Genomic DNA, 26012 nt, shown 5'->3' with positions numbered 1-26012 from the left:
CTAAAGGACAATTTATGCTCTGCTCTTTATCTGTGCAATAACACGGTGATTACTAGGCCAACCTTGTCGTAGCCTACTGCCTTACTGATGACTGACTGATCAAATTTTAAGGAAGTAAGGTAAACGTACTTAAGTACATACACTGACTAATGTAATACATTGGTGAACATGCTGGCTGTCAATACTGCATGTTCATGTTTAGCTGAGTGTGAATCAAAATGCATAAATTGACCATGTTCTCCCATCTTACCCTTTTTGCTGGAGCACTCCCATTGACTTGGGAGGGTGACAGGGTAGTAGTGCTGGTGGGAGGAGGAGCAGGAGGAGGTGGTGTGGGAGCTTTAGCAGAGGGTGTGGATGAAGATGATGTGGCTGGTCTGTTGACACTGGGACTCTTCTCCCTTTCCTTTTCCCTGCCTTGCGAAGGACTCTGGTTCTTACTGCCCGACACATCACTTGTAGCCCCTGCACGGTTTCCACGAGCGCCGCCACCTCCACGTCCCGTGTGCCTCACAGTTGCCCTGAAGGCTGGTCGGCACACGTAATTCTCCAAGATCTTGGGGGGCTTCTTCATGCGTTTAGCTTGAAGGCCAATCTTAAGTTTGACGTTGCCCTCAGACAGGCTGCTCTCTTTGATGGAGAAATGGGACTGGTCACCACCGGCACCACCTGGCCCACTTGCTCCCGTCCCTCCTGTACCAGCAGAGGCAGTGGCAGCTCCCTCTTTCTCTCTGTCTCTCTTCTTCTCCTCCTCTTCATCTTTCTTTCCACCCCCTCCCTCCTTCTCTCGCTCCCCTGTAGGGGCACCTGAGAGAAGAGGGGGTGGAGTTGCAGTTCCCCCCTGAGTCTTCTGATCCATCAGAACTTTAGGGGGTGTGCAGGTGTATTAAGGAAGGAATGTTGTGGACACCAGGAAGAGTTTTTGTTGGGGGGTGGGATGGGGGCGAAGGGGGAAAGGGGGGAGGGGGATAACGGTGAGGGTGAAGCTCTCCTTGTTTTTAGGTGGCTTCTATCCCTTCCTTGGCTGTCCAGCCCTCTTTCTCCGTCCTTCAACTGTAGGAGTAAAGACAAATAGGGCAGGGAGAGAGAATGAAGGTGAGGGTAAGGAGAGGGGGAAATTCAACATTAGTCACCGCAAGCACAGAACATCAACCAAACATTGACAGTTTTAAACAGTGCCCTGCAACTAAGTATAAAAATGTCTTTTAATGAATGATAGTGGATAGCAGATGGAGGGCGACCATTTTTATCAGCTATTTGGTTAGAGGCTGTCCTTCATCCTTCATCCTGGGTGACTTTTTATGGCTTGTTCGTCCTCACGGCCAATAACAATGTGTGACCTATTTACACAGCCAATACTACCTGAGAAATGTAACCTTAGGCTCAAGGACTCTGAATTGTCCACCTGAGAACTACAAAGCCCTCAAAGTCCAGAATCAATAGTTAATCCCCCAGTGCTGCCACATCCTTCCGAGGTGTTACGCGATAAGATGCCAAATGAGCAATCCCTTAAGTTGCCTCATTAGCTGCAGTGAAAACGGGTGCCTGTGATACAGCTCATACCCTACGTTAGCACAGCAGCAGCAGAGAGCAGCATGTTTCTTAATTGTGTTCCTTAGAGGGCAGCCCAATTCAATGAAGTTGTCTACAGCTCCCTGTGGCCACTGAGTGATTTAATGCGGATTCGCCCCCAAGCAGGTGCTTTCTCTGGGTGAAGTCATTTGGAGGCAATTCAGAACTGTGACCTCAGCACATCAGGCCCTCTGGGACTAGACAGAGGATCCGGCCGCCTTTCCCAGCCTTCCCCAGCAGCAACTGAGGGTGAGTGATAGAGCGTCAACGTGCCGGCGGTTTCTCTGCGCCCTACATTAGCAGAGAGCACTAAAAGAGCCACTTAATGGAGCCTCAGGAAAGTCATACAAGTCGTCACATCAGTAAAGTGTCACAGGAAAAGAAAAAAAAGAATCTGCCCTACACGGAGTCCTAGACTGTGTTTGTTTTGGATTATGACTGTGGAAAACAGTAGTAGAGATTTTTTTTGTTGAACCACACAGTAAACGCAGCCGATTTTTGGAGTCTGGCCTGTAGTTCCCCCACGCCCTCTTTTCTGTGTTTACTTCAATTACTCACTCCATTTCGCCTCAAAACTGCAGACTCCCCCTCACTACACATACCACACTCAAATCACACCTCCCTCCTTTCTTCAACACTCCATCAATCTCTGTGTTCTTTCACCGTTTTCTTTATGCTTTTCCATCCTCTTCCTGACTCGATTTCGCAAACTTGGAAAGCAGCAGTAACAGCACACACAAAACTAAAGTCACTGTGTTCTTACTTTAATCAAAAACACATTGCACCCCCCGCCCCAACTCCGTTCCCCATGTCCTTCTCTCACAGAGTGACAAATGCTCTCCTTCATTCTTTTATACTAAACGTTCACAGAGATACAAGCTGCTTCCGCTGCCTGACAGCAGCTTTGCCAAAAATAAGCCAGTGTAGTACCTCACTCTGTGAGAGGCTACTGACAAAAGTCTAGAGAAAAGCCTGCCAGAGAGTCAAAACATTCCTCTCACCTCTAACAAGCTAAGCCAGGTCATTTACTGGCACTTGTTCTCCTGTAAAAGATCTGATACTAGGCAAAATTGCTTTCTAATGTGTGATTGATAAGCCTCAACATTAAAGTGAATCATTTTCATGTTCGGCATCTAGGTACTTTTGTATTTACAAAGCGGACGTCATTTTGTTTCTTACAGTCATACAGCAAAACTGCAGAATAACAGCACAACTCGTTTAGAGACAGATATCAGTCACGCCTGTCTGCTTTCACTTTCAGAGCAATAACCAGGAGTTAACTAGAAATACAAGGCATATTAAACAAGAACAAATGCCAGATATTTAAATGAAAAACAGAGAATCAATAATCAATATCAGGCCAACAACCTAAGAAATGGCAGAGCAGGCAGGAACGTAGTAAACAACTTCCCGCGCCCCCTCCCACTTCTTTCCCCTTACTCCCTCCCTCCTTTCACTCCCTCCTCACTTTTGCACACGTTGTTCATAACTGCTGATTTCCCTTTGGCCATGGCAATAGTATCCAACCCGCCCACCCCCCACATCACTCACATGAGGGCTGGCGTCTGCCCTCAGAGCGCCGTGTCATTTCCAGGGCTTTTACTCCATCGGTATTAGTACAGAGCCGTGTTCGGCAGGGGGAAGCTGCCAAATTCCTTTACTACTACGATTAGTTTATATCATATAACAGGGGAAGGGATCAAACATGGTTGTAACACAACAAAAGAGGCGGCTGCAAAGTTTAAAGCTCGGGGACAAACAGATCATTCGGACCGGAATGACAGGTGTCAAACATCCTCAGTATGTGGCAGCACAGGGTACATTCCGTTTTATTAACTAGCTTTTATTGTGCATGACATTTGTGGCATAACAACATTTGAATTAATTGCACTTTCCCTCGTGTTATTCAAAAAAACGTGGTGGATCAGCGCAGGACCGACCAAACCAAATAACGTTATCTGCTTTCGGTTTCCTGTACAGTCAACACTGCCCCTCAGGGGAACAACTCTCGAGCCTTAATTTCACTGAAAGTGCTTATATTCAGTCAGCAAATTCATCCCTGTAAGTCATACTCATAATTACTGTCTCAATCGAAAGGAAATCCGGCCTCAGAGGCATGCTCTTGCAGTTTGTGAAAAGGCGTAAAGGTGACACTGCAATGCACGCAGTCGAGAAATCATTTTGCACAACATCTACACTCGTGGGTAAACAGTAGAGTACTGAAACACTCAGCAATCTGATTCAGTGCCCTTACACTGCTATGTCAACAGCGACACTAAAAAACCTGCAAATCGATTCAAAATGAATATTATTCATCTAATAATATTCACTCACCTCTGTTATTGTCCAGAAACGGCGTTCACATTATTTGGCTCTCTGTCCTCCCTTCGTGTGTATCAACGTGGTGGCCACATATTGTATCTTCCAAGTGCTGAATTACCAAAACCACAAGATAAAAAAAAAAAAAGTCAGAATTTGGGCTGTATTTGTGTTTTAACACATGTACCATGAGCTGAAATTAGTAGTCTGTCCCTAGTATTCAAGCTATAATTGCATAACACATGTTTGTGCTGTTTTTAAAGGTGTCAAATACCTTATAACGAGGTTATAATCTCCAACAAATAACATCTGAATCAATGCATGCTGCTCTCGACCACATACAAAAATGTGATTAACCTTGCCACCTCCAAAACACAAAGTTACGATGGTGTAGGCTGAGTGCCATCGTGTAGCGTTTAAGCATCCCCCCAAAAAGATTTTTTTTCATAACATTTAGGATAACAACAATCAAGGCGGTAAAGTATTAAGGATGGCGTGGTCACTTGGCGCTTTACATAACACATGTATCGTAGAAAGGTTTGTGTTTATTTTGTAACAAGCTAGTAGCTACCATCCGTCCAATAATAGACAGCCTGTGCTACATTTTGTATCAATGGCACTGGCAGCGGCTAACTAGCCATCTATCAGCAGCCTGTTTGAAGACGATTTACGCTAATTTCGCCCGGCACAGCTTTGACTTAAACTGCATGTAGGCTGCAAATGAGTAGCAAACGCCTACAGCTTTCAAACTATTTGTGTAAACCGAGTGAATATGACACAACCGCGGACAAGTGATGCACATAATCTTACATCTCCGTCACATTCTCGTAGGCACTCGTGTTACTACATCTCAGCTACGACGGCTAACGATGCACTAGCAAGTCAGCTATACCAGAAAAATCTCCCAACGTTGCTTCAAAGACAAACATACAATTTTAAATCGACTTAAATACACACGCAGAAAAAAACTGCTGTGAATAATATTCCAGCGGTGTGAAATAACAAATGCAGCGCCGTGTAGGTTATTAAAAAAACACTAACTGTCAACAAAATGGCGGCTGCGTTGAATCAACAGAGACCCGAAATGGATCTCCCTGTATTCCTTCTTCCCCGCTGTTAAAATCCTTTTTCCTTACAGCGACTGGTATCCGTAATATCTCCCGAGATGCTCCAAAAATCCACTCCGACACGCCGTTAGCTAGGCCTGGATGTGTCAGCACGGGCCTCTCTCGTTAATCGGGCCTCCATGTCTGCTCAGCCCGTATCGCTACTGTGTCAGTACAGCACGGGCATTCTCAGTCCCAGAGAGGAGGGAGGGAGGGAGGGAGGGGAGGAGGACGGACCGAGGAGGGCGGAAGGGAGAGGAGGAGAGGAGAGCAGAGGAGAGGGGAGGAAAGGAGAGCAGAGGAGAAGAGAGCAAATGTCGGTCGTACGCGGTTCCTGCGGTCCCTGGTCATTGAGAAAAATGCCTGTGTTTCATTATTTTACTATTTTCGGTCACCGTTGAAAGCTGTGTTTTGGGGCTGGTGGAGGGTGTGTTTACTGGTATGCAACAATCAACTGTCAAGCTGACGGTGCCCGGTCTCAGCTGCTACCCCAGTGTCAACATAACGTTACAGTATATAAACAGGAGCCACTGAGCCTATAAATAAAACATCCTGTTGGTTCTTCTTTTCCGTCAGAGCTGAAACGAGAAGTCGACTAATCGATAGGCCTGAGTCGATTGGCGTTAAATTAACTGGCAACATTTTTTCATAATAATTGATTAATGGTAATTTATTCTGCTGACATTTGCAGCATGTCAAATGTGTTTGTTTTTTTTGTTCTCATTTTCTCTTGTGAAATTACTTTGTCATTAATTTTCCATAGTTAAATTTTGCCAATTTATAAGCTCAATGGTAAATTGCTTTTGTTAGGTGTGTATATTCTACCGTGTGCTGTAATACAGTAGAGTAACCAGTAACACTTTATGATAACCATCATTAACAAATAGTACATTTATTATTAACCTTTACTTAATATTTCACTGTTAAGAATAAAATGCTTTGCAAACCAATTGAAAATGTTTATAAACACAAGTTGCAACTTTATAATGGCCATCCAAACGATGTTTATAGATGAACTACAAAGTGTTTACAGACCAAGTATTAGCCTATAAACATCAGCTGCATGGTGCTTTAATAAATAATTCCTTCATAATTGGTTTATATTGTTTCTAAACAGTGAAATAACCAGGGGTGGAATTAACTAATTGCATGTACTCAAATGATTGTAATTAACTCATTTTTGGGGGCACACTGTAATTTTACTTGTACTTAAGTATGCATTACATCATGTACTCGGTTACTTTTAAAGTCGTAATTGAGTACTGAGCACAGTTTGAATTAAGATCCAAACCTTTCATCTGCATTTTTGTAGCCAAGAAGGCTCTGGTCACAAAGGGGTCAATGAAAACCCTGACATACGGACAAAAAACACAAAACTCTGCAGCAGGAGCAGGTTTGGAGAGCTGATTATGATCACTGAGCAGAACTGAGCAGGAGTTGGGAGTTATTTAGACTGAAGATTTAGAGACACAGAGACCCCTTTGATTGAATGCCTGCCATTGATAATGCATTAAACATCAGCAGTTAAAAAGTAACTAATACTTTTAGTAGCATTTGAGGAAAATACTTTGTGCTTTTACTTAAGTATTATTTTAATAATATAATAATAAATAAATAAATAAATAATACTTGACTTTCTAATTTAATGACTTGTTTCAGCACTATATGCCTCTGTATTCTGCTCCATTGCCAACAGTTATCTTCTGCTACTATATAGGTAATACTGTATACTGCTGTATTGCAACAGTTTTTTATTTTCCTGTTGAGTGAACGATATTCTGCTCCATTCTATATTATTGGATTAGGCTACTGTATTATCCATATGCTGCCATTTTTAAGTGAAATTTTGTATTGCATTTCTATTTGAGATCTAAAATCTGACTCAGAAACACCTGTCATCTACTAAGCAGGTGGAACTGTGCAGACGTCATAATGCAAAAGACACACAGAAAAGCCTCAAATATGCAAAACTGCCATGTTAACCCAACTCATTATTAAACAGATTGGTTGGCAGACCAATAAAACGTCTGCAATATGGCTGTGAATATGTGCCTGGGAATCTCTCATGATTAGCTAGATGAAAGAAGGTGCAGAGGGTGAGGATCACAGGGTTAGGCTTTAATAACAGCTTCAAATAGGGAGGAGATCAACGCTGAATCAGACCCGGTGGAAAAAGGTCCACAAAATAAAAGCCTTAATGCAAAATGTTACTTCATAACTGTGAATTCCCATCATTTTGACAACCACTGGCAGCTCAGTGGTGATTAGTTCATGACATCAAAGTCAGTCATTCAAAAATCTACCTCAGAAGGCAGTGCAGTGAGGACACCTCCACATCTTGTCAGCAAACTGCAGGCTCCTTATGTGTTTGCAGTGTGGTGAAGATGTTGGAGTAGAAAACATAAAGGTCCTTAAGTGAGAGCTGAAGCTGTGAATTATGACTGTGATGCATGTACTTTATTTAAAAGCAGTCGGTGTGCGAAGGCAGAAGGTCTGAGGTGAGGAGTGCGTCTCTTGAAAACATTGAAGGAGGTAGAGTTGCTTGGCCCATGTCTCAGCTCGTCTGCCTCTCTTGTTGCTCTGTCCTGACGGAGCGGGCTTCTGGGGGCTCTGCTGTGGGCGGGAGGCTGTTGTCCACACCGTCAAGGCTTTTTCTGCACACTGGGCAGGTATCGTGCTGTGACAGGGAGAGAAAAACCTATTAATCTGCAGGCGAAATGTCAGAGGTATAACAGCAGAACACAGTGGTGCACTTTTTGGTGAGAGGTTTCCGTGTTGTCATCACAGCCCTCGATTCAGGATGAGTGATGCACTGTTAAAACCTCCGTGACAAATCTAAGAGAGCAATTCAAACCCATCAGCCCGCTGACCACATCCACTCCCTGTCCTTACCAGCTCCAGCCAAGGCACTATACATTCACTGTGGAAGTAATGGAGGCAGGGTAGCTTCCTGACAAATTCCCCTAATGAATACTCCTCCCTACAAACTGGACACTCCAGTCTGCAGTCTGAGAGAGAAAAACAAGAAAAACAGAAACAGGGGTATGAGTGTGTGCATGAGAAAGAGACAGAGAGAGAGACAGACAGACAGACAGAGAGAAAGAGAGAGAGAGAGAGAGAAAACACAGTCATAAAATTTGTAATGATTCATTACACCTCAAATGTGCAAGACAGGTCCAGGTCTTTACAGTGTGACAGAGTGATGCATTTGTAATGTAGTCCTCTGGGAGTTCATGTAGTCAACCAAGTTTAATAATATGTGAATTAAGATTTAGTAGCTTTCATACGAATTTATAGTAAGTCATATTTCTGGAACCTTTTTCTTACTCTTACTTTTTAATGGTCAATACGTCATTGTTCATTATAATGCATGTTCATAAGTGGTCTCCTCCTTAGACATGAGGAGGGAAGGAGTAATGGTACAAGAGAAGGGATGAAAAGGGGGAATACAAAGTAAGAGGAAAAACGGGGAGATAGCAAGATGGAAGGAAAGGTGAGAGGGAGGAAGAAAGGCTAAGAGGAGGGAGGTACTATAGAGGAAAGGAAAGATAAGAGGAGGAGAGGGTAGGAGGGAAGGATAGCAGGAGAGTTTAAATTATGGGAAGGTAAGGAAGAACAGAAGGAGAAAATAAAATAAATAGGGAGGAAAGAAAAGTTATGTAGAGCTGTAGATGGGAAAGGAGAGAAGGAAAGGAAAGAGAGGAGGAAGGAAGGAGAGATGGAAAGAAAGGAAAGATTGGGAGAGAATATTTAAGTTATGAGGAGAGAAGAATTAAAGAAAATATATTGTGGGAAGTAAAGAAAAGATAGGACAAGGCAAGAAGAGACAGGAAGAGAAAAGGAAAGTAGTGAAGCACTAAATGGATGGAGGACAAAAAGAACAAAAAATAGGAGGTAAAACAAGGATAGCAGAAGGAAAGGAAAGAAACAAGGAGAAGAGGGAGGGAGGGAGGGGAGGCATAACGGGAGGAGGAAAGGAAAGATAGGGTGAGAAATGGAGACATAAAAAGGAAGTAAAGATAAGAGGAGAAAGTTTAGTCGTTAGAAGGCAAGGACAAAAGATAGGTGGATGTTAAAAAAAAGAAAGGAGAAGGGGAGAAAGATAGGAAGAGGAAAGGACAGACAAGGGGATGGATGGAAGGAAAGTGGGATGCAAGCAAAACTAGGAGGAAAGGAAGCGTAAGAGAAGAGAAGAAAGATGGGAGGAGAAAACGAAATATAGGAAGATAAAGTTAAGTGATGAGACGGTAAAAAATGAATAGAAGGAGTAAAAGCATATATTCTAGATAGGAAAGGAAAGACAGGACGAGTGACAAAAAGTTATGAGGAGTGAAGGAAAAGGCAAAGGGAGAAGAGAAGAGAAGAGAAGAGAAGAGAAGAGAAGAGAAGAGAAGAGAAGAGAAGAGAAGATGAGGACAGAAGGAGGAAAGGACAGACAGAGGAATGGAAGAAAGGAAAGAGGGATGCAAGGAAAACTAGGAGGTGGAAAGAAAGGGTAAGAGAAGGAAAAAAAAGATAGCAGGAGAAAAGTTAGTTAAGTTGGTTAAAAGTTATGCCATGAGAAGGTAAGGTATAATAGAAGGCACAAAGTAAATATTCTAGGTAGGAAAGGTAAGAAAGCAAACAAAAACTAGGAGGATGAAAGAAAGGATAAGAAGAGGAAAGGAAACAAGGAATGTATAAATCCTATATTTTAAGTATGCATTTTTATTTAAATTATGCCTAGTTATAAAGTAAAAACTCTTGGCATCAAAAGACAAACCTTTCAAAGCAATCTTCTAGACGTATGGTGCTGATTATGTGTTTTAATGTGCAGTATGCCATGTGGGGATCACTACCTGTCTGCTCCTCAGAGATGCAAACTGTTGGCAGGGATGAGATCATCTCCCTTTCTGCAGGGGGAGGACCTGTGCTCTCCAACTGTCCTAACAGCTTCAGGTGAGTGGGAGAAGAAACAAAGTCAGTGTGAAAAAATGAGGGACAGAGGCAGTAAAACAAGGGAGCTGTAGTTTGTGTCGACAAATAAAGATGTGGGTGTTGAGACTGGAACAGGAGATATGAAAGTAGATTTTAGTTTCAATACAAAAGGTTAAGAGAGAGGGGAACCATGATAAAACAAAAAATGAGGCCAGAGTGCTTATAAATCAATACCTCTGATATCACTGACCTCTGTGATGACAGCATCCAGACCTCCCTGACCCCATGCATAATCTCCAGGGTTTGCGTATAGCTGTAGCATGCTGGATCTGAGAGACGAACAGAAAGAGGGCGGGAGAGAGAAAGAGGGAGGGAGTGTCTAGATAAAATCAAAAGCAAATGATGTGAATCGAAGATCACAAAGCGCTTACAGTGCAGCCGGTGCAGCACCGGGGTTTCCGTTGTTGGCGAACAGGCCGGTCAAGAACTGCTGCACAATCCTTGAGAGGGCAAAATCAGACAGGAAATACGTATGCTTTAGTGCGCTTTCAAAACATACACTTTACTTCTTATATTCTTTAGTAAATCAACTGATGAATGCAGCTGCACAAAACAGATTAGGAGTGTTATGCAGCACGCTGTACAGTCTGATACTGAAACAAAAGTGTAAGATTCCCATGACTGCACTTTTAAGCAAGATAAGCAAGAATGATTTTGAGCAGTTCATTTCAAATTATTACATTGGGATCATTTAGAATGAAAACTTAATGAAAATATAATGGAAAAACTGAATCACATCATTATCAGGTGAGGTATGAGTGGGAGAAAATCCTGTTTAAAAAGAAATAGTCAAATACGTCTGAATTTTAATCCCCCCTGAACACTGATTGCCAATCTTTATATCTGTAATAGAGTTTAAGGTTATGCTTTAAGTTTCAACCCATATTCCTCGGACTTACACTGTAATAAGAAAGCTTTCTCACACGTTTTCAATGCTTTGTCCTGATAGTAGTGTTGCTAAAAAGTAACAGCAATTGCCTCAGCATGAGTAGAAGATAAAATGTAAATGTGATGTGTATGGAGGATCATAAAAATAGGATTACGGACTATTTGACCACTGAATGCACATGTCCTTTTAATGAACACTACATGTAAATTGCTGATTGTTTTTTAATTGAAGTCAGTCGCTTATTTCCTTCCTTCCTACGTTGTTTGTTTAAAGTTGTCGTTTGTTCTTCTGAACTTCTTATGCGGCTGTCAAGGCCAGAACTCCCTTGCGGAAGAGATTCTGAATCTTAACAGAAATGATTCTATATGTATATCTTTTAATTCCTTGTATTAACCATCACAAGACATAAAAAGGAACAAATATATGATACCAAATTATTTATACACTGTCAGAGTTTCTGTGTACCATTCCCACACACCCTTCCACTGCAGGTCTTTGCTCAGACCTGGGGGACCTCTCTTGTTCAGGCTGCGATGGAGACTCTGGTTCTCTGGCCTCGGCAGCGCCTGGTGACACCGGAGATGGACGGCTCTGACCTGCAGATACCTGCTCACTGTCGTCTGGGTCGGACTCCGAGGAAGGCGGATGTGACAGCAGAGCAGAGCGCTCCATAAACAGCAGCTGCCATAGCTCAGAGAGAGACCAGAGAAGCAACGTGTCAAACAAAGCCATAGAGACGGAGGAGAGTTCTTAGTCAAATACTGTTTGTTGTAAGGACATACCTCTGAGAACAAAGAGTCCGACTCTTCACTGGACGATGATGTGCTGCTGTCCTGCAGAAGACTAGACAGCAAAATAAAAACCTGTGTGAAACATTTTTACAAACCAGAAAGTAAGTTTTCTAACCAAAACTGAGCTGTACCTGGAGCCTTCTGTCACCTCCTCAATGAAACCAGAGTCACACCTGGGACAGACCAAGTCCTTGAAGAGAAAAAATGTTATAACTATATAACTCCACAAGCCCAAAAAATGTGGACACTCAAACATCTCATCTCATTGCAAACTACGAGGATTAATTACATTTTGGGACTTGACTGCAGAGATTTGCTCTCCTTTAGCCACAAAAGCATAAGTTGCACTTTTTATTCGAGAGTGATGGTATAGATACAGGCAGGAAAGGTGGAGAGTATGACATCCCAGTTTCTCAAAGTCCAGGGTGATGTCTTAAAGGATAACTCCATCAATCTTACACATTAAAGTGTGTTTACAGGTCATGGGGAGTACTACTGCATGTGTAGAAAAAGAAGTATAAAGCCTTTTGTGGCTCCAGAGGATGCTGCAAATAATCTATTTCTAATTTCTATCTTTTTGTGTAAAAATAACCTGTGATGAATAAACATTAGTACAATTTACTCTAGTACTGTTCTTAAGTACAATTCTCAGGTACTTTACGCGAGTATTTCCATTTTCTGCTACTTTATACTTCCACTCTACCACATTTAATTGATTCATTTAGTAATTAGTTACTTTGCAGAGTCAGATTATTCAGTGTTTATAGGCTATTAATTGTGACGTGTTACCAATCAGATAGTGTTGTGGGCAAGACATTGTTTGAGAGGATGCTGCATCAGAGCCAAAGTAGCACAAATGTATGCGCAATCTGCAAAATGCTGAATATCAGCCCCAATAATCAGCCATGGTCGATAATTGGTCTACCCCTAAACCTTACAGATCAAGAATATAGGACTACATAACCAAAACTGTTACTAAAAAAAGTATAGTGCACCTTTAAATTGGAAGCGAAAAACTTAATTGATTATTTTCATGACTGAATAAACAAACACAAGCGCCATTTGTTTTGTTTGTTTATATTTGCAAAACTGTTCCCTCCTAGGACAGCTTGTTTATTCAGTTACGGAAATATATTCATTAAATACATATTTCTGAGTTTGTATTATTGCCTTTATTACTATCATAAATACTACTTTTCTGTTTGGATTTCTTCTCCAAAACTACAGAGTGCACCCTTGCATATTTCAATCCCTCTCTCTCTCTCTCTCTCTCTCTCTCTGTCTTTCTCACAAACAAACAAACAAACAAACAAACGTTTTGCTCCATCATATTATGGGCGCGTAATCGTGCTCTAAGAGTGACTGAACAATCAGAAGAAGAAATTAATCTCCAGCAAAGTCAGTTCAAGTGAAATTATTTGGGTAACTGGGACTAAAGGGCCACAAAACAAATGTGGCTGCAGCCTGAAGGCACCTATTTGCGGCTCGAACAGTCTGGAGAGCCATGTACGTGCTGTCGGTGCATGTGGTGACACCCGGCCAGCCCCTCTTACGTCTCTCACAGGCAGTTGACAGTAGACAACTGGCCAAAGTCGCCAACAGTGGTGCTTCTAAATATGGCAGCGTGAATCACCAGATTTGACTCCCTCTCTCTCTCTCTAATGTAAGATCTCTGCGCAACGTGAACGCACACAAACAACCACCAAAGCAAACAGGGTGTCATACTTGTATGTGCGCTTCGGTGAGCCCAGTGATTATTATTATTATTGTTGTTAAGAGCCCACCGTTACAAATCAATCCGTTCGGTTTGCACTTTCAAAAACAAGAAATAGCTTTTCAAAAGAAGTCTGAATCCCTCCCACCATGTGCGCTTGGATGATTCACAGAGCAGCATGTGGAATAAAAAACAACTCTCCAAAGTGACTCACCGGGAGTTTGGGGTTAGTTTCACATTTACAGCAGTGACAGAAAAAACGGTGTTGTGGTGTCTCCGCAGCCTCCGCCATCTTCACGGTGAAGCGCAGCGCCTGACGTCGCTGTGGCAGCCCATAAAAGTCTCCGAGCAGTCCCGGAGGGTCAGGAAACCGGCTGCAGATGACACATTCATATAATTAATCAGCAGGCAACACACTCCTGTCGTTTTTCTGTTTGTTTTTTACACAAAAGCAAAGTTTATAAAGATTTTTCGATTGGTTTCGTGATCAAGAAATACTGTTGAGTAGCGTTAATAACCTGTGGCTTCATGATCAGACTTGTCTCGGGTCAGTGCCGCAAAAAGAAACCAGACAGAGCTCAAAAAGCAACAAGTTGTCAGGATGACATCACGGCTGCAGTTTCCCTCAAGTGTGTTGGGTGTCGCCAGAGAATACAAAATGTTTTCAGGTGGATCCTCTCTTCTGAAAAACACAAATGTGGTTCAAATGTCTGCGTGTGTTCCCCTCCGCACAACTCGACCCGAGCGGTTTCCTAGCAACGCAGTACCCGTTAAGCTAACACTATTAGCAGTTAGCAGACTTCACAAGTCTCAAGTCGTTTGTTTTTGACAAGTCAAGTCCCAAGTCATGTCTTTTTGGGCAAGACAAGTCAGGTTGTGTCAAATGAAAGCAAGGCAAGTCAATTTTTCGAAGTAGCTAGGCTATACGGTCTTTACAAAGAGAAAAGACATGTACCTTCCTTTCTGATATGGTTTGTAGTCCCGAAAATTGGTTAGCATTTTTGCACATCCGGTTCCCTCGTCTCATAGTCAATTAGTTTTTTGAATGGGCTTTCAATTAAATGCCTGAAGATATTAACACGTTTTGTTCCACAACATAAAATACATCATTAAACGTCCCACAATTTAATCATAAATCGCTTATGTGTCTTAAAAACGGCGGTTGCTAACAAGTGGCTAAATGAGACTACAGAAGTTGTCAGACTCATCTACTCACTAGTCCGTCTTTACAGGCCGACTTACAAACTTCTAACTAACTTTACAACTTGTAAGCTTATCAATTTATAGAAAATGTGTATAGTAATTGTGTAGTGACACGCTTGTGAGACGCAATGTTGTCCGTTTATAGCCTAATGTTAGCTTTTTACGTCTAGTGATTTAATTTATGCTTTGAAAATCAAAAATTGGTGTTCATCTGTGAAGATTATTTGGCTGTACAAAACGTGTATGTATCATAAACTTGTGTTTGAATGAAAAAAAAAACTTGACATAACATATACAAGTAATTCAAGTCATCATGTCTCAAGTCATCCTTAAAGGAAAAGTTCGCCCTAAAGGGAAAATTCAGTCATTATCTACTAACCCTCCTGCCAATGGAAAATCAGGTGAAGTTTTGTCGGGGTTGGGAGGGTTATGTTGTTGTTTTGCTGTGAAGCTCCAGAAAGTTTTGTGGACAACGAAACTTCACCTTTCAATCGGCATGAGGATGGGCAGATAATGATTGAATTTCCATTTTTAGGTGAACTTATCCTCAGTCCAGTCTCAAGTCATTTATTTTCTGTTAAGTCAAGTTGCAAGTCAGTCCATGTCGCAGTGACTCAAATTCACATCTGTGAATATTAGTTAGCAATCCTTAAAGGTATGTTAAGACACTGAACTTGGACGAAAATACATTTAAGGCAATAACTGGAGCAGACTGTGTAAGCATGACAATATATTTTTTATTAAAACAAAGACAATGACTTGTAATAATAAGAACCACAAGCAAACACCAACAGAACAGTGACAGATATATTTGAAACCGAAACAACACATGTTCATAATCTTTACAGTATGGGAGTGTTTGGCAATAAGGTAAATAGGCATTCTCGTTTGAAATAATAACAAAACGACTTGTTAGTTTACACCTAAGCAATGAAAGAAATAGTGTTGGCCAAAGTTGAGCCACTCAGTTATGGATCAAATGTTAGAATGGCAGCATTTCAGTGTTCAACTCTTGTCTCAAACATATCTCCTCTTTAACACAACATACATCAAAGTCATTTCTAATTGCAGAAAATCCAGGCTAAAACTGTCCCACTTGGCACACAGCTTGTTTTTTCATACAAGAAATTATTTTCCCTGCGTTTACTGACACTTGGTACAACTGTGATACATTTCATACAGCTTCACATCTTTTCTTGAATCAACGCATGATTTGCTGACTCCTGGTTTGGCCGTGTAGCTAACTTGTCCTGTACACCTTTAGAAATTGGACAACCCTACCTCTGTCTCATGCACGTGCCCTGAAGTTCAGTTACCCAGGGGTAATTATACAGACTCACTCCCCCCTCACCTGCCATCAAATTCTAATCACCTGTGGGGAAATAAATACCAAACTGATCCCCTATCAGCTGAAAGGGCCTCCTCCTCCTCTTCCTCCATGCATCTCACTCTCCTGACCCCTCTCGTCCCTCTCTATCGAGGAGCACTGAAGGCCCCCTGGGCAGCGCCGGCGGCAGCGGTGGTAGCCGCCTGGCGTACGGCCTGATTGGCCATGACTCCGGTGGCAAACTCGGCCTGGGCCTTCTGAAAGCTGGCGTCGGTTTGCCTGTACAGACTGTGTATCTGAAGAAGGGGAAGAGCAGAGCATGCTGACACCTGATACATGCAGCAGTTCATCATCATATCATGCACATTGTGAGGGTGAAAATGATACGCAGAACCTGATATCTGGCTATTATTCAGACTGTTTGTTATCTACAGACTGCTTCATGGCAGGTGCACCACCTGGGCGCAGTTGATTGTCAGCAAGTGCAGATACAGCTTAACAATTTAGATTCTGCTGTCTTCAGGAGATGTGATCGCGTCGATCATGTCACAGTATCTCCTAATTCATTCTTCGCCTTATCAAAAGCATTTACAAGCACAGCGCATAATAAGTATTAATTATTCAAGCATTATTTGACTTAGACCGACCAGTCCTTCATTAAATGAGTACATACATGGACAAACAATTAGGATAATTTTTCTGCCTTTTCGTGTGATTTCCTGCGTTTAAAATATAACATTTCCATTTTTTCCTCAACCTTTTGAACTATTCGTTTGTGTTAACACGCTCACTAGTATCCCGCTAAACAGTTTATCATGTAACCATCATAAGGGGCGTTTTATAAAGCAATAATAACAGTTAAATCAGGCTTATGTAAAGGAAATTGTGTTTCAAAAAGGAAGTTATCCATCCAGACTACCCCGGTCCATGTCAGGTTAACTTTTAGGCTTGGGCTATTAAACAGTATTACATAAATCCCTTCAGTTCCTCTTTACTACAACTGTCATGAGAATTACATTACTGACTTATCATACATATCTTAAGGACTTATCGATTTCATATATGAACTCGATACTGACTGTTGTGTTTACATGCATGTTCGTATGCATAGGGCTCTGATGGCACTGAACTTATCTGTACAGGCACTGCAGCTTCAAAAACAACTTGTAAAAGCATGACAGCATAACAGTGTAGTGCACCTGTGGAGTGGTGCTGCATACACAACCGGGTGATCAAATGTTATTAATGGTATGTCTCTGCACTGAAAGTTGAAAATATCATAACTTTTATGTGCATCTAAAAATTGCTAGAAATACATAACATGCGGTGCAAGAGAGGAGTGCACACCAGGTGCGTCATACCATCGGAAAACGTTTGGTGGCGACACCTTTATAGTGGCCCCCTTTTACACAGAGATTCCGCAATAACGCTGCAACGAAGGCTCACATCTACATCGTTTTGTTTTTTTTACACTGAACCAAGCAGCACCGGCATAATGCCGCCTTAGTGTGTAATTTCAAGGGGCTGTTGATTTGCCTGTTACGGCTCTGTTACTACCTCTGCTGGCGGATCAGAGGAAGAACAAACTTATTTATTTAGGATATTTTTATATTTTTTTCACATTCCAATGTCTGAGTGATAAGAATTAAAAGCGTATTGCTCTTTGAAAGGGTGTACTTGCATTAATATGCCATCATATCTATCATTATATCGTTATATCAAAAGGCATAAAATGGTCTTTTCACCATTTATCGCAATTACATCTGGGAAAAATACAGCATCCAACAAAAAGTAGTTATCATGACAGGCCTACCCTGAACTTGTAAAATCTATGTCAAAATTGACATGGGACACACTTAAATTGGTGATAAATGCCGGTTCTAAGATGCTAGCTGGAGTATTCTGATAAAATCATTCTGTGCCTTGTGTGAAGGTACATTATCAATTCAAGTTACACAGTAGTAAGCTGATAAAATAATAAATATGATGGTAAATGATGATGATAAACATGCTAAAATAAAGGCTGACTTGGATCAGATTAAGAAGTTGGTCCTGAGCGCAGACCGAAACCGAACTTTATCCTCAGAAATGAGCACCTGACTACTGTTATGATCAGGTTTCTAAGGTTCCCTTAAAAATGCCACAACCTGAATAAGGTCCAAAATGGGATACAAATGAGCATGTGAACACACTCAACAACACTATACAAGGCTCACACTTTGTCCAATTTACTAAAGAATATCCTGTTAATCAGTCCAACAGAGCTCATGTGACTGACACCATGTCAAAAACCCAACCTTAATTTGAGTCACTACCTGTGAATTTTCCCTGCAAGTAATCAAATTTATTCAGTTTTCACCTTCTTCAGCATGACGACCCCCATGGCGCTTTGGGCAGTAAAGAGGATGGCGTTCATCATCATTATCGCACCGACGGGGACACTGGTCTTCAGAGCAGCCAGGCTCACGATCCACCCACTGAGGGAAAGATACAGAAAGTAAACAGATTGAAAACATTAGGGGAATAAAGTCAATTAATATCCTTATTTGCGCCTGGACTTAAAAAGCAATGTGTTTTTGAATATGTTATCCAGACAATGACTTTGCACCTTGTTTTAATTATGTACTTGTTAGCTTTGTTCCGTCAAACAGAGACACTGCATACTTGGTTAAGCATAGATAACAAAATTAGCTGTGAACTTATCCTTTAACTAGGTTTAACATGAAAAACATGGCCTGTAAAGGGTTATCCATCCATCTTTCACAGAGATTACTTGTTAATTAGTCGTACCTGAAACCCCATCCAGGGATACCAATAGTCATGATGACGTAGACGACGACTTGGGCAAAGAAAATGAAGAAGAAGACAAAGAAGTTGAAGGAGCTGTCACTCCTAGAGAGGAGAGAAAAACAAGCAAGTGAAGGATAAACATTTCAGCTAATACATTTTTGGTCATTGGACTTCTTTTGGTGGTACACACCTGAAGGCTTTGTACACAGGTCGGTACCAACAGACAAAGGAGCAGGGGGTGAAGAGGAGGGCCCAGAGGATGGCGAGGCCCAGGCCGACACCGCCTGAGGAGTCCACGCAGAACATGGCCAGGGAGGAGATCAGGTTGAAGAGCAGCGTGCAAGTGCCGACTGGACAAAATAAGATAAAAAGGAGTCAGGTTGAGTAATGCAGTAGGACGAATGGGAGTGGTGCAGCACAAATCCAACCCACCCTTCCCAGACTGAAGAAAAAGACAACTTGTAAAGATTAAGCTGATGCAATATTACGCAATGTATTACATCCCTTTGCCTGCTGCTAGATTTAGAGTTGGTTTTTGTTCATTATTCTGAGGTCAGGACTCAAGGCGCTCGGGTTTTGTTTGAGGACACATGTCGATCATGGTAATATTTTAGGGTTAGGGTGGAAGTGAAAATGGAAGTGGAAGTGGAAGGTGTATGTGTTCAAAGCTTCTGCATTTCTATGCATTTAATAAAAATTTTTTGGTTTTCTTTTTAACAAGTGAATTTCCACAGTGCAGGTTCAATAAAGGTTTATTATATTGTATCATATCCTATCCTAACTTATGTCTGTGGAACTTAAGCTACAAGAATCATGATCACTGTTTCAAACACTTGTTATAACCCATCTTTTACAGCCTCTAAATGGTCGAGCATTATGTGTAGCCGATACATTACAATAAATGAAAAGTATATTAGACGTGAAGACAGACGTAAAAGAAAGACAACTGGGTTATCCAAAAAAGTAATAAGGAACTAAAACATAAAGCAGAGCTCACAATGTTGACAGGAACCATTACAATAACTGTCAATTTAATGTTTTCATTCCACAGTTTTACAGGCCAGAGGATCCAGGACTGGTGCCTGGCCTCAGAACACTTGCTATGATTCGACAAAAAAGCAGAAAAATCAGATTTATATAACTTTGTAGGCTATTACTCTATAGGCTTGTAATTATATATAAGTAGGTCATAAGTATGAAAGTGGGTCCTAAGTATTAAAGGTCACCAGTCCATCATCACTGCATTTTTCAGCATTCAGCAGTAAAACTAAACTATAAAGTGAAAAAAATCTAAAGCAAAGTAAGTGCACCTCCACTTTCTCTTCCTCTTTCTATCGTGGTCATTTTAAAAATCAGTATCAAGGTTCCTTTTTTTTGTGTGCTGTTGGTTAATAAGAATAACTTCTGACATAGACGAAGACAACTGAACTGAACCTTCAACTGATTTTAGAGCAGAATAGAATAGAATTACTTTATTATCCAGCTGGAGAAGGAAAATTGTCTCTGGTCTTTTAGTTGCAAGTCCTCGATCTGGCAGTCAAGTGTCAAGTCTTTGCACAAACATTCCAGCTCGGACTCCAGACAGTAAAGCAGAAGTCACACAGGCATGAGTCAGCTCTACGTTCAATTCCTTAAGTGATTCTTTCATTTACAACATCACAGCCTTCTACTCCTTCTAATCTCATGTGTTAACAAGCGGAGATTTTGGTGTTCATGTAGTTTCACTCCAATCAAAATAGGTACACTCCCACTGTCTCCTGCCACAACACCACCCAAACCCATGTTATCAGATTACAGAAAATAAGTAACTATAATCAGACTACATTACATTTGATAATGTATAGTTAGTTTATCGTTACACTGCCCAGGATTATTTGATTCTGTTTTTGATTAAGTCTTAAAAATAGGGCAATTTTAAAATTAGGAATTATCATAAATATGAATATGCAAAACATGTTCTACTGTATATCAAAGTAATTTAATAGCGACTTAAAGGGTAACTCCACCAATTTTATATGGGGAGTACAATTGCATATGTGATAAAACTAATATAACACCTTTTGTGGCTCCAGAGGAAGCAGCATGTAATCTGATAAATTGTCTCAAGTGGTGTCACTTAGTGACTAAGTTGCATTGTGGGTAATGTAGGCACCATGTTTTGTAAAGCAGTCCACTGGTCTAGCATTGCACTCCCAAAACAATGTTGGACAATTTGTAAACAAATCGCCTTTTTTATTCCACACATTCTTCTTACTTTATAAAACCTGATGCCTACATCGCCTACAATGCAATTTAGCCACTGAGTGACATCACTGGAGGTAATCTATCAAATTACATGCAGCTTCCTCTGGAGCCACAAAAGGCTTTATACCATTTCTTTCACATATCACATTAACATAAGTTATCCAAAAGTAATTCAAAAGTATTCATTTTAGATTACATTTTTGTTATAATCCAACGCAGTACATTGCAAATTTATTTGTTTTTTAAAGCCATGCAATTTGTATTAGGTAACTGACTACATTTCAAAGTAATCTGACCTGACCCTGGATGTTGCTGGGAATTCACACAACAGCACATAGTAAGAGTTACAGGAACTCACACATCCAGAAGTAGTACATGATGGTGACAGTGCGCTGGAAGCGCTGAGTGATCTCCACATTGATGTCCTGGTAGAAGCAGGGGCCCACGGGGCAGAACGAAGGCAGCGGGGGCCAATTATTCTGACGGGCTGATGAAGACAACAAAATGTCCTTAAATCAATAATACATTTAGGTATTCATTCATTATTCACTTCTTTTTTGTCATGTTTAAGCTCATGGCCTATTTCTTTTCTTCCTCCCTCTCTTACCGGCTCCAGGTCCCAGGCTGTGTGACTCCAGTTCCCGCTCTCTCCTCTCCAGCTCTCGGGCCTTCTTCTCCAGCTCCTCCTGCTTCCTCAGGAGCTCCGCTGTGGTGGCATTCACTGCAGTCTAATTCAGTAAGACACAGGGTAAATGATGCATCAGAGCTGCATGCCAAGTTTCAAAGAGATAGGCTGTGTTAGTGTCTTCAATAATAGAAAGGATTATGGAAAAGAACTGGTATCATAAGAGAGAAGCAGGGGAGATGCTTTCAAGGCACGTGTGTATAATTTGTGACATTTAGGTCACGCATTAAGTGTTTGAATGTCAGCCATTTTCTATGAAGGAAAGCTATTGTAATACAGGAAACATGTGAGTGGTTTAAGTGAGTAAATTGTAAGATTTAAGCACTTTCCAGGTACCTTAACCGCAAACTTCCAGACTCTCAAAAGCTTTATCATTATTGAAACTGTTACTATAAATGTAATGTCCTGTATTCCCACAGCAATCAATATATATCATCCATCTGTGTATTCTACCAGCCATTCATATTAACTTTGATTTACAATTACCAATTATTTACAAGTAACACTTGTGTTGGTTGAACCATAAAAACAGCTACCATAACCATGAAGGACGGACTTTGTCCTCAGAGCAAATTTCTAATTTTCAAGATCCAAAAACAGCGTGAGCACAATCCCATTTCTGTGCATCCGAATATGCTGATATTCAGATCAACAAGTGATCAACAAGTGTCTTCACGTTACATCATGTATACCTGGGAGTTATAGGAGCCATAGTTGCGAGGCTCAGTGGGTGTTGTCCTGCTGGGTGGAGTCTGTGCAGGCACAGATGGAGCAGAGGGAGAGGTGGCTTCATGCGGAGGCTGAAACATATTAGTAAAAAAAACAACTTAAATACATTTTATAGTCAGATTTTTAGGCTGTTAAGGCTAGAACAACATGTATGAATCACAAGCAAAACATGTACTGTAAAAAAGTAGAGATCAAACATTTCAAAATTAAATAATCCATCTTGCTTTTTTAGGCTTTTGAGACAAAGATAGCTAACTGAGACACATCTCAATACAACAATACAACATACCAGTTTATTTTTTATACAATTGAGTTTCTCGCAATTTCTTGTTGCGTGTGATTTCAATGAAGAAAAATGTGTTTGCAACTCTATTCCTGTTTACAATCATTTAATGTGTTTGGAAATTAAACTTATATGCATTATTGGGTGCACCTAAATGAAAAAGTTAGGCGTACCACTGCAACAGGAAAAGCAGCGGGAAAAGTCTAGATTAGAGCTGCAACAATTAATTGATTAGTTGTTCAACTTTAAATGTGATTTTTTTTGTCTGATTTCTTTACTGCTCTGACAGTAAACAGAAATTCTTTGGGTTTGGAGAAAATACAACTTTTCAGGATGTCTTCTTGGGGTTTGGGATACTGATAAAACATTTTTTTTGTTTACCATTTTACTATATAAATATATACTTTATAACTACTAATTGATTAATCAACAGATGAATCGACAGTGCAACTAATTGTTAGTTACAGCCCTTTCAACATTTATAGATGAGTGAGTTAACTTCCTTCATTCTAGATGAAAGAAAATATTCTAACATGAGTAAATAGCCTTTGTATTTTATCCTCTATCATATCACATTAGATTATAACTTTTCCCAATTCATACATCATCAGTCATTTGGCTGTTATGGTCCACAACATAATGGTTCATTAAAGAACAGCGCCAGCACCAGACCCAGACCAGAGTGAGTCTGCATTATGTCAAACCAGGGTGTGTCCCACCATTAACTGTGAATAATTGTTGTAATGGACATGAGGCTTGATGAATCTTCAAAGACTAGCTCAGTTTCATGTGTCTAAGTTTAGTTCCTGGTGCTGCAGTATGTGCCAATATCAACCGCTGAAAGGAAGTACATGTGAACCCGAGCTGTTTCCTAGCAACAGCAAAAAAAAACAAAAAAAACTCTATAACATGAAGTGTGTGTCTCAGCTCTTTTGTGTGTGCTTTCTGCTTTCACTGCAACAAGTCTTAGTCTTGCACTCTAACCTCTGCACAGTTCTCATACTCAAGGCTGGTGAGCCAACTCCAGGAGCAAGTGCTGATGTTTAAGGTCCTCGAGAGACACTCATAAATAAAAGTGTACATAATAAATCAACAGAAAATGTGTTTATCAGATGAAATTTCTTCAAAGGCACATCAGTGAAAATGTTTAGTCGCACTTGACGTTTGATTGAATGACTTTTTATAAAATCATTTGCTCTGTTTGTTTTTTTAAGTCTGCTGTTATTAGTTTACAGGGCTCCAGACTAACCTTTTAAACTGGTTGCACTGGTGCGCCTAACGTTTTCATTAAGGTGATACTAATGAAAATGTTTAGTTGCACTTGACAGATTGCAACCATAATAGTCGCTGCCTAGAGCGCTGGTCTATGTATTTGTTTTTTGCAGCAGATAATCTCCCTTAGCTTGCAGCTGTCTCTGGAAGCAGGCTAATTGATGCTGTAAACAGAAAATACAACTGAACAGAATAGAAACTGTTGGATTGAACATTTAATCTCTGAAGCCTGGTGCTTGCATGCTGCATAATCATGTATTAACTTCAACTAAGTCAAATTATTACACATTTTTCATCCGAAAAACTGCACAAAAATACACAGACAGAAGTGAGAATTGACGTATAATTGGGTTAAGGAAGCACATTTTTGCTCCCTATTTGGTCCTTTGCAGAAGAAAATATGCCCTTAAGGAAACTGTTGTGTTTGACATTATCTGTGCTGTACATTATCAACAATCAATCTTCTATTATCTGACAGGTAAGATGGAAATACTGCTCACCCCAGTCGTGTTATCAAATGGATTGTACAGGTCCAGGGTGGCATATCCTGTGTTGCTGCTGTGTTGAGTCACTGCAGGATCCTAGCAGACAAAACAAAGGGTTAATTTAATTAGCTCAGTGATAATTCTGACTTGCAGGAACATTATTCCTCATTTAACAAAAACTGGTCTGTCTTTTATTGATGTTTCCTTTGTTAATAAGAGCTACAAGTGGGTAAAGATTAGGGAGGCCCTGAAAAAAGCCACACACGTCACATGAGCAACAACACGCCTGCTATTACACGGAGCCAAGATCAATGACTCCCATACATCAAACACACCCTGACACCCTGGTACCGGCTAACATTAGCCGAATGTGTCATTTCTCTCACCTGGAAAGGGTTCTGGTCCTCCATCGGCTCTGGAAAGCTGGTGTATTTTGACATATCAGTGGTTGCTTGATGGGGAAACGAGAGCTAACGTCAAGTAGCCACCACTTGCTGCTAATGTTATTGTTAGTCACGGAGAGTTAAAAGCACAAGCTGTCCCTCTTCTTGCACATAAAATGCTGCGTTTGTTTTATTTTCTACCTCGGCACTGAGGGCGGTGTAGTCGGTTTATCCAGTCAACTAGCTACCCGCCCCGCCGATGATCATCTCTCCGCAGGTAAGATAGCAAAACACGGTTTAACGTTAACGGACAGGTCGGTGGTTGTGCTCCCCGGTGCTTTTCTCCTCCAGTCCTGACTGTCAGCGTCTGGACTGCAGCTACGTGGTGTCGCCGGAGAGCGAAAGTGGTCCGTTAATTTGTCCCGCAGGAAAAACAACCGCTGTACAGGAAGTAAGCAGCCGAGGGCCCGGTCATGTGACCGCTGCTGCGGCAGAGCGGCACGTGGGAGCACCAGGGGGCGGGGCCGAACGAGTGTGAGGAGAGGAAAGAGAAGGAAAGGAGAGGAAAGGAGAGGAAAGGAAAGGAGAGGAGAGGAGAGGAAAGGAAAGGAAAGGAAAGGAAAGGAAAAAAGAGGAAAAAAGAAAGAAAAGGAAAGGAAAGGAAAGGAAAGGAAAGGAAAGGAAAGGAAAGGAAAGGAAAAAAGAGGAAAAAAGAAAGGAAAGAAAAGAAAGGAAAGGAAAGGAAAGGAAAAAAGAAAGGAAAGGAAAAAAGAGGAAACAAGAAAGGAAAGAAAAGAAAGGAAAGGAAAGGAAAGGAAAGGAAAGGAAAGGAAAGAAGAGGGAAAAAGAGAAGAAAAGGAAAAAGAAAGGAAAAAAAGAAAAAAGAAAGGAAAGGAAAGGAAAAAATTGATGAAAAAGATAAGAAAAGGAAAGAAAGAAAGAAAGAAAGAAAGAAAGAAAGAAAGAAAGAAAGAAAGAAAAGACAAGAAAGAAAAGACAAGAAAGAAAAGACAGGAAAGGAAAGGAAAGGAAAGGAAAGGAAAAAAGAAGAAAGGGAAAAGAATATACCCAGAAGTTTTGACAGTTTAGACAATAATGTTTGAGGGTTTCTGTCAGGGATAGGCCGGTATTTTCAGGGCTGATACCTTCCAGGTTTTTTCAGGTTTCAAGTAGTATCATGAGTATCATTATCATGTTGTTCAAAATCATTATTTCTTCTTTTTATCCAATTTTAAACCTTTCA

The 26012-nt window shown here is 40.9% G+C and overlaps 3 protein-coding genes across 7 annotated transcripts in view; all 3 read right to left on the bottom strand.

Annotated features, from left to right (window-relative positions):
- ash1l (ash1 (absent, small, or homeotic)-like (Drosophila)) overlaps nucleotides 1-5117 on the bottom strand; it is a 32762-nt gene extending 27645 nt beyond the window's left edge. For 2 of the 4 annotated variants that reach the window (XM_073482809.1, XM_073482812.1), the window contains exons 1-3: nucleotides 5028-5117; nucleotides 3907-4003; nucleotides 251-1053 (exon numbers count right to left, since the gene is read on the bottom strand). In XM_073482809.1, coding sequence (XP_073338910.1) covers nucleotides 251-859 — 609 coding nt within the window. In that variant the 5' untranslated portion in view covers nucleotides 860-1053; nucleotides 3907-4003; nucleotides 5028-5117. Of the gene's footprint in view, nucleotides 1-250; nucleotides 1054-3906; nucleotides 4004-4165; nucleotides 4189-4932; nucleotides 5005-5027 lie in introns of those variants that run through there. The other 2 variants (XM_073482810.1, XM_073482811.1) reach the window with 2 other exon arrangements.
- A 1977-nt stretch (nucleotides 5118-7094) lies between these two features.
- On the bottom strand, nucleotides 7095-14001 carry rnf115b (ring finger protein 115b). Of its 2 annotated transcripts, none has more exons than XM_073484389.1 (10): nucleotides 13887-14001; nucleotides 13583-13742; nucleotides 11786-11844; nucleotides 11646-11706; nucleotides 11342-11553; nucleotides 10346-10414; nucleotides 10165-10243; nucleotides 9836-9929; nucleotides 7890-8005; nucleotides 7095-7674 (listed from the first exon to the last, which is right to left on the bottom strand). In XM_073484389.1, the coding sequence occupies exons 2-10, from the start codon at nucleotides 13658-13660 to the stop codon at nucleotides 7552-7554; spliced, it is 891 nt and encodes a 296-aa protein (XP_073340490.1). In that variant the 5' UTR covers nucleotides 13661-13742; nucleotides 13887-14001; the 3' UTR covers nucleotides 7095-7551. The 2 variants fall into 2 exon arrangements, with proteins under 2 accessions (XP_073340490.1, XP_073340491.1); XM_073484390.1 differs by having other exon boundaries at nucleotides 11369-11553; nucleotides 13887-13971.
- A 1287-nt stretch (nucleotides 14002-15288) lies between these two features.
- scamp3 (secretory carrier membrane protein 3) lies at nucleotides 15289-25215 on the bottom strand. The gene is made up of 9 exons (XM_073484460.1): nucleotides 24773-25215; nucleotides 24402-24482; nucleotides 22310-22417; nucleotides 21540-21660; nucleotides 21291-21419; nucleotides 18879-19038; nucleotides 18689-18790; nucleotides 18258-18375; nucleotides 15289-16194 (listed from the first exon to the last, which is right to left on the bottom strand). The coding sequence occupies exons 1-9, from the start codon at nucleotides 24824-24826 to the stop codon at nucleotides 16045-16047; spliced, it is 1023 nt and encodes a 340-aa protein (XP_073340561.1). The 5' UTR covers nucleotides 24827-25215; the 3' UTR covers nucleotides 15289-16044.
- Nucleotides 25216-26012: the final 797 nt, after the last annotated feature.

Source organism: Pagrus major, chromosome 16 (genome assembly GCF_040436345.1).
Source record: "Pagrus major chromosome 16, Pma_NU_1.0".
Taxonomy (NCBI): Eukaryota; Metazoa; Chordata; class Actinopteri; order Spariformes; family Sparidae; genus Pagrus; species Pagrus major.
This window is presented reverse-complemented; position numbering and strand designations above follow the sequence as displayed.

Bases quoted from the DNA above. Each gene is read 5' to 3' on its own strand.
- rnf115b (XM_073484389.1), bottom strand. From the start codon at position 13,660: ATGGCGGAGGCTGCGGAGACACCACAACACCGTTTTTTCTGTCACTGC. The intron at 10,415-11,341 runs GTGTGTGGGAAT...TGCCCTCTCAAG, and splicing joins CAAAGACCTGCAGTGGAAGG to GATTGTGCAGCAGTTCTTGA. The intron at 8,006-9,835 runs GTAGTGATCCCC...TTTCTCTCTCAG, and splicing joins CATCTCTGAGGAGCAGACAG to ACTGCAGACTGGAGTGTCCA.
- scamp3 (XM_073484460.1), bottom strand. From the start codon at position 24,826: ATGTCAAAATACACCAGCTTTCCAGAGCCGATGGAGGACCAGAACCCT. The intron at 21,661-22,309 runs GTATACATGATG...TTACTGAATTAG, and splicing joins ATGGCTCCTATAACTCCCAG to ACTGCAGTGAATGCCACCAC. The intron at 18,376-18,688 runs GTACGACTAATT...TCTTTCCCTCAG, and splicing joins ATCCCTGGATGGGGTTTCAG to TGGGTGGATCGTGAGCCTGG.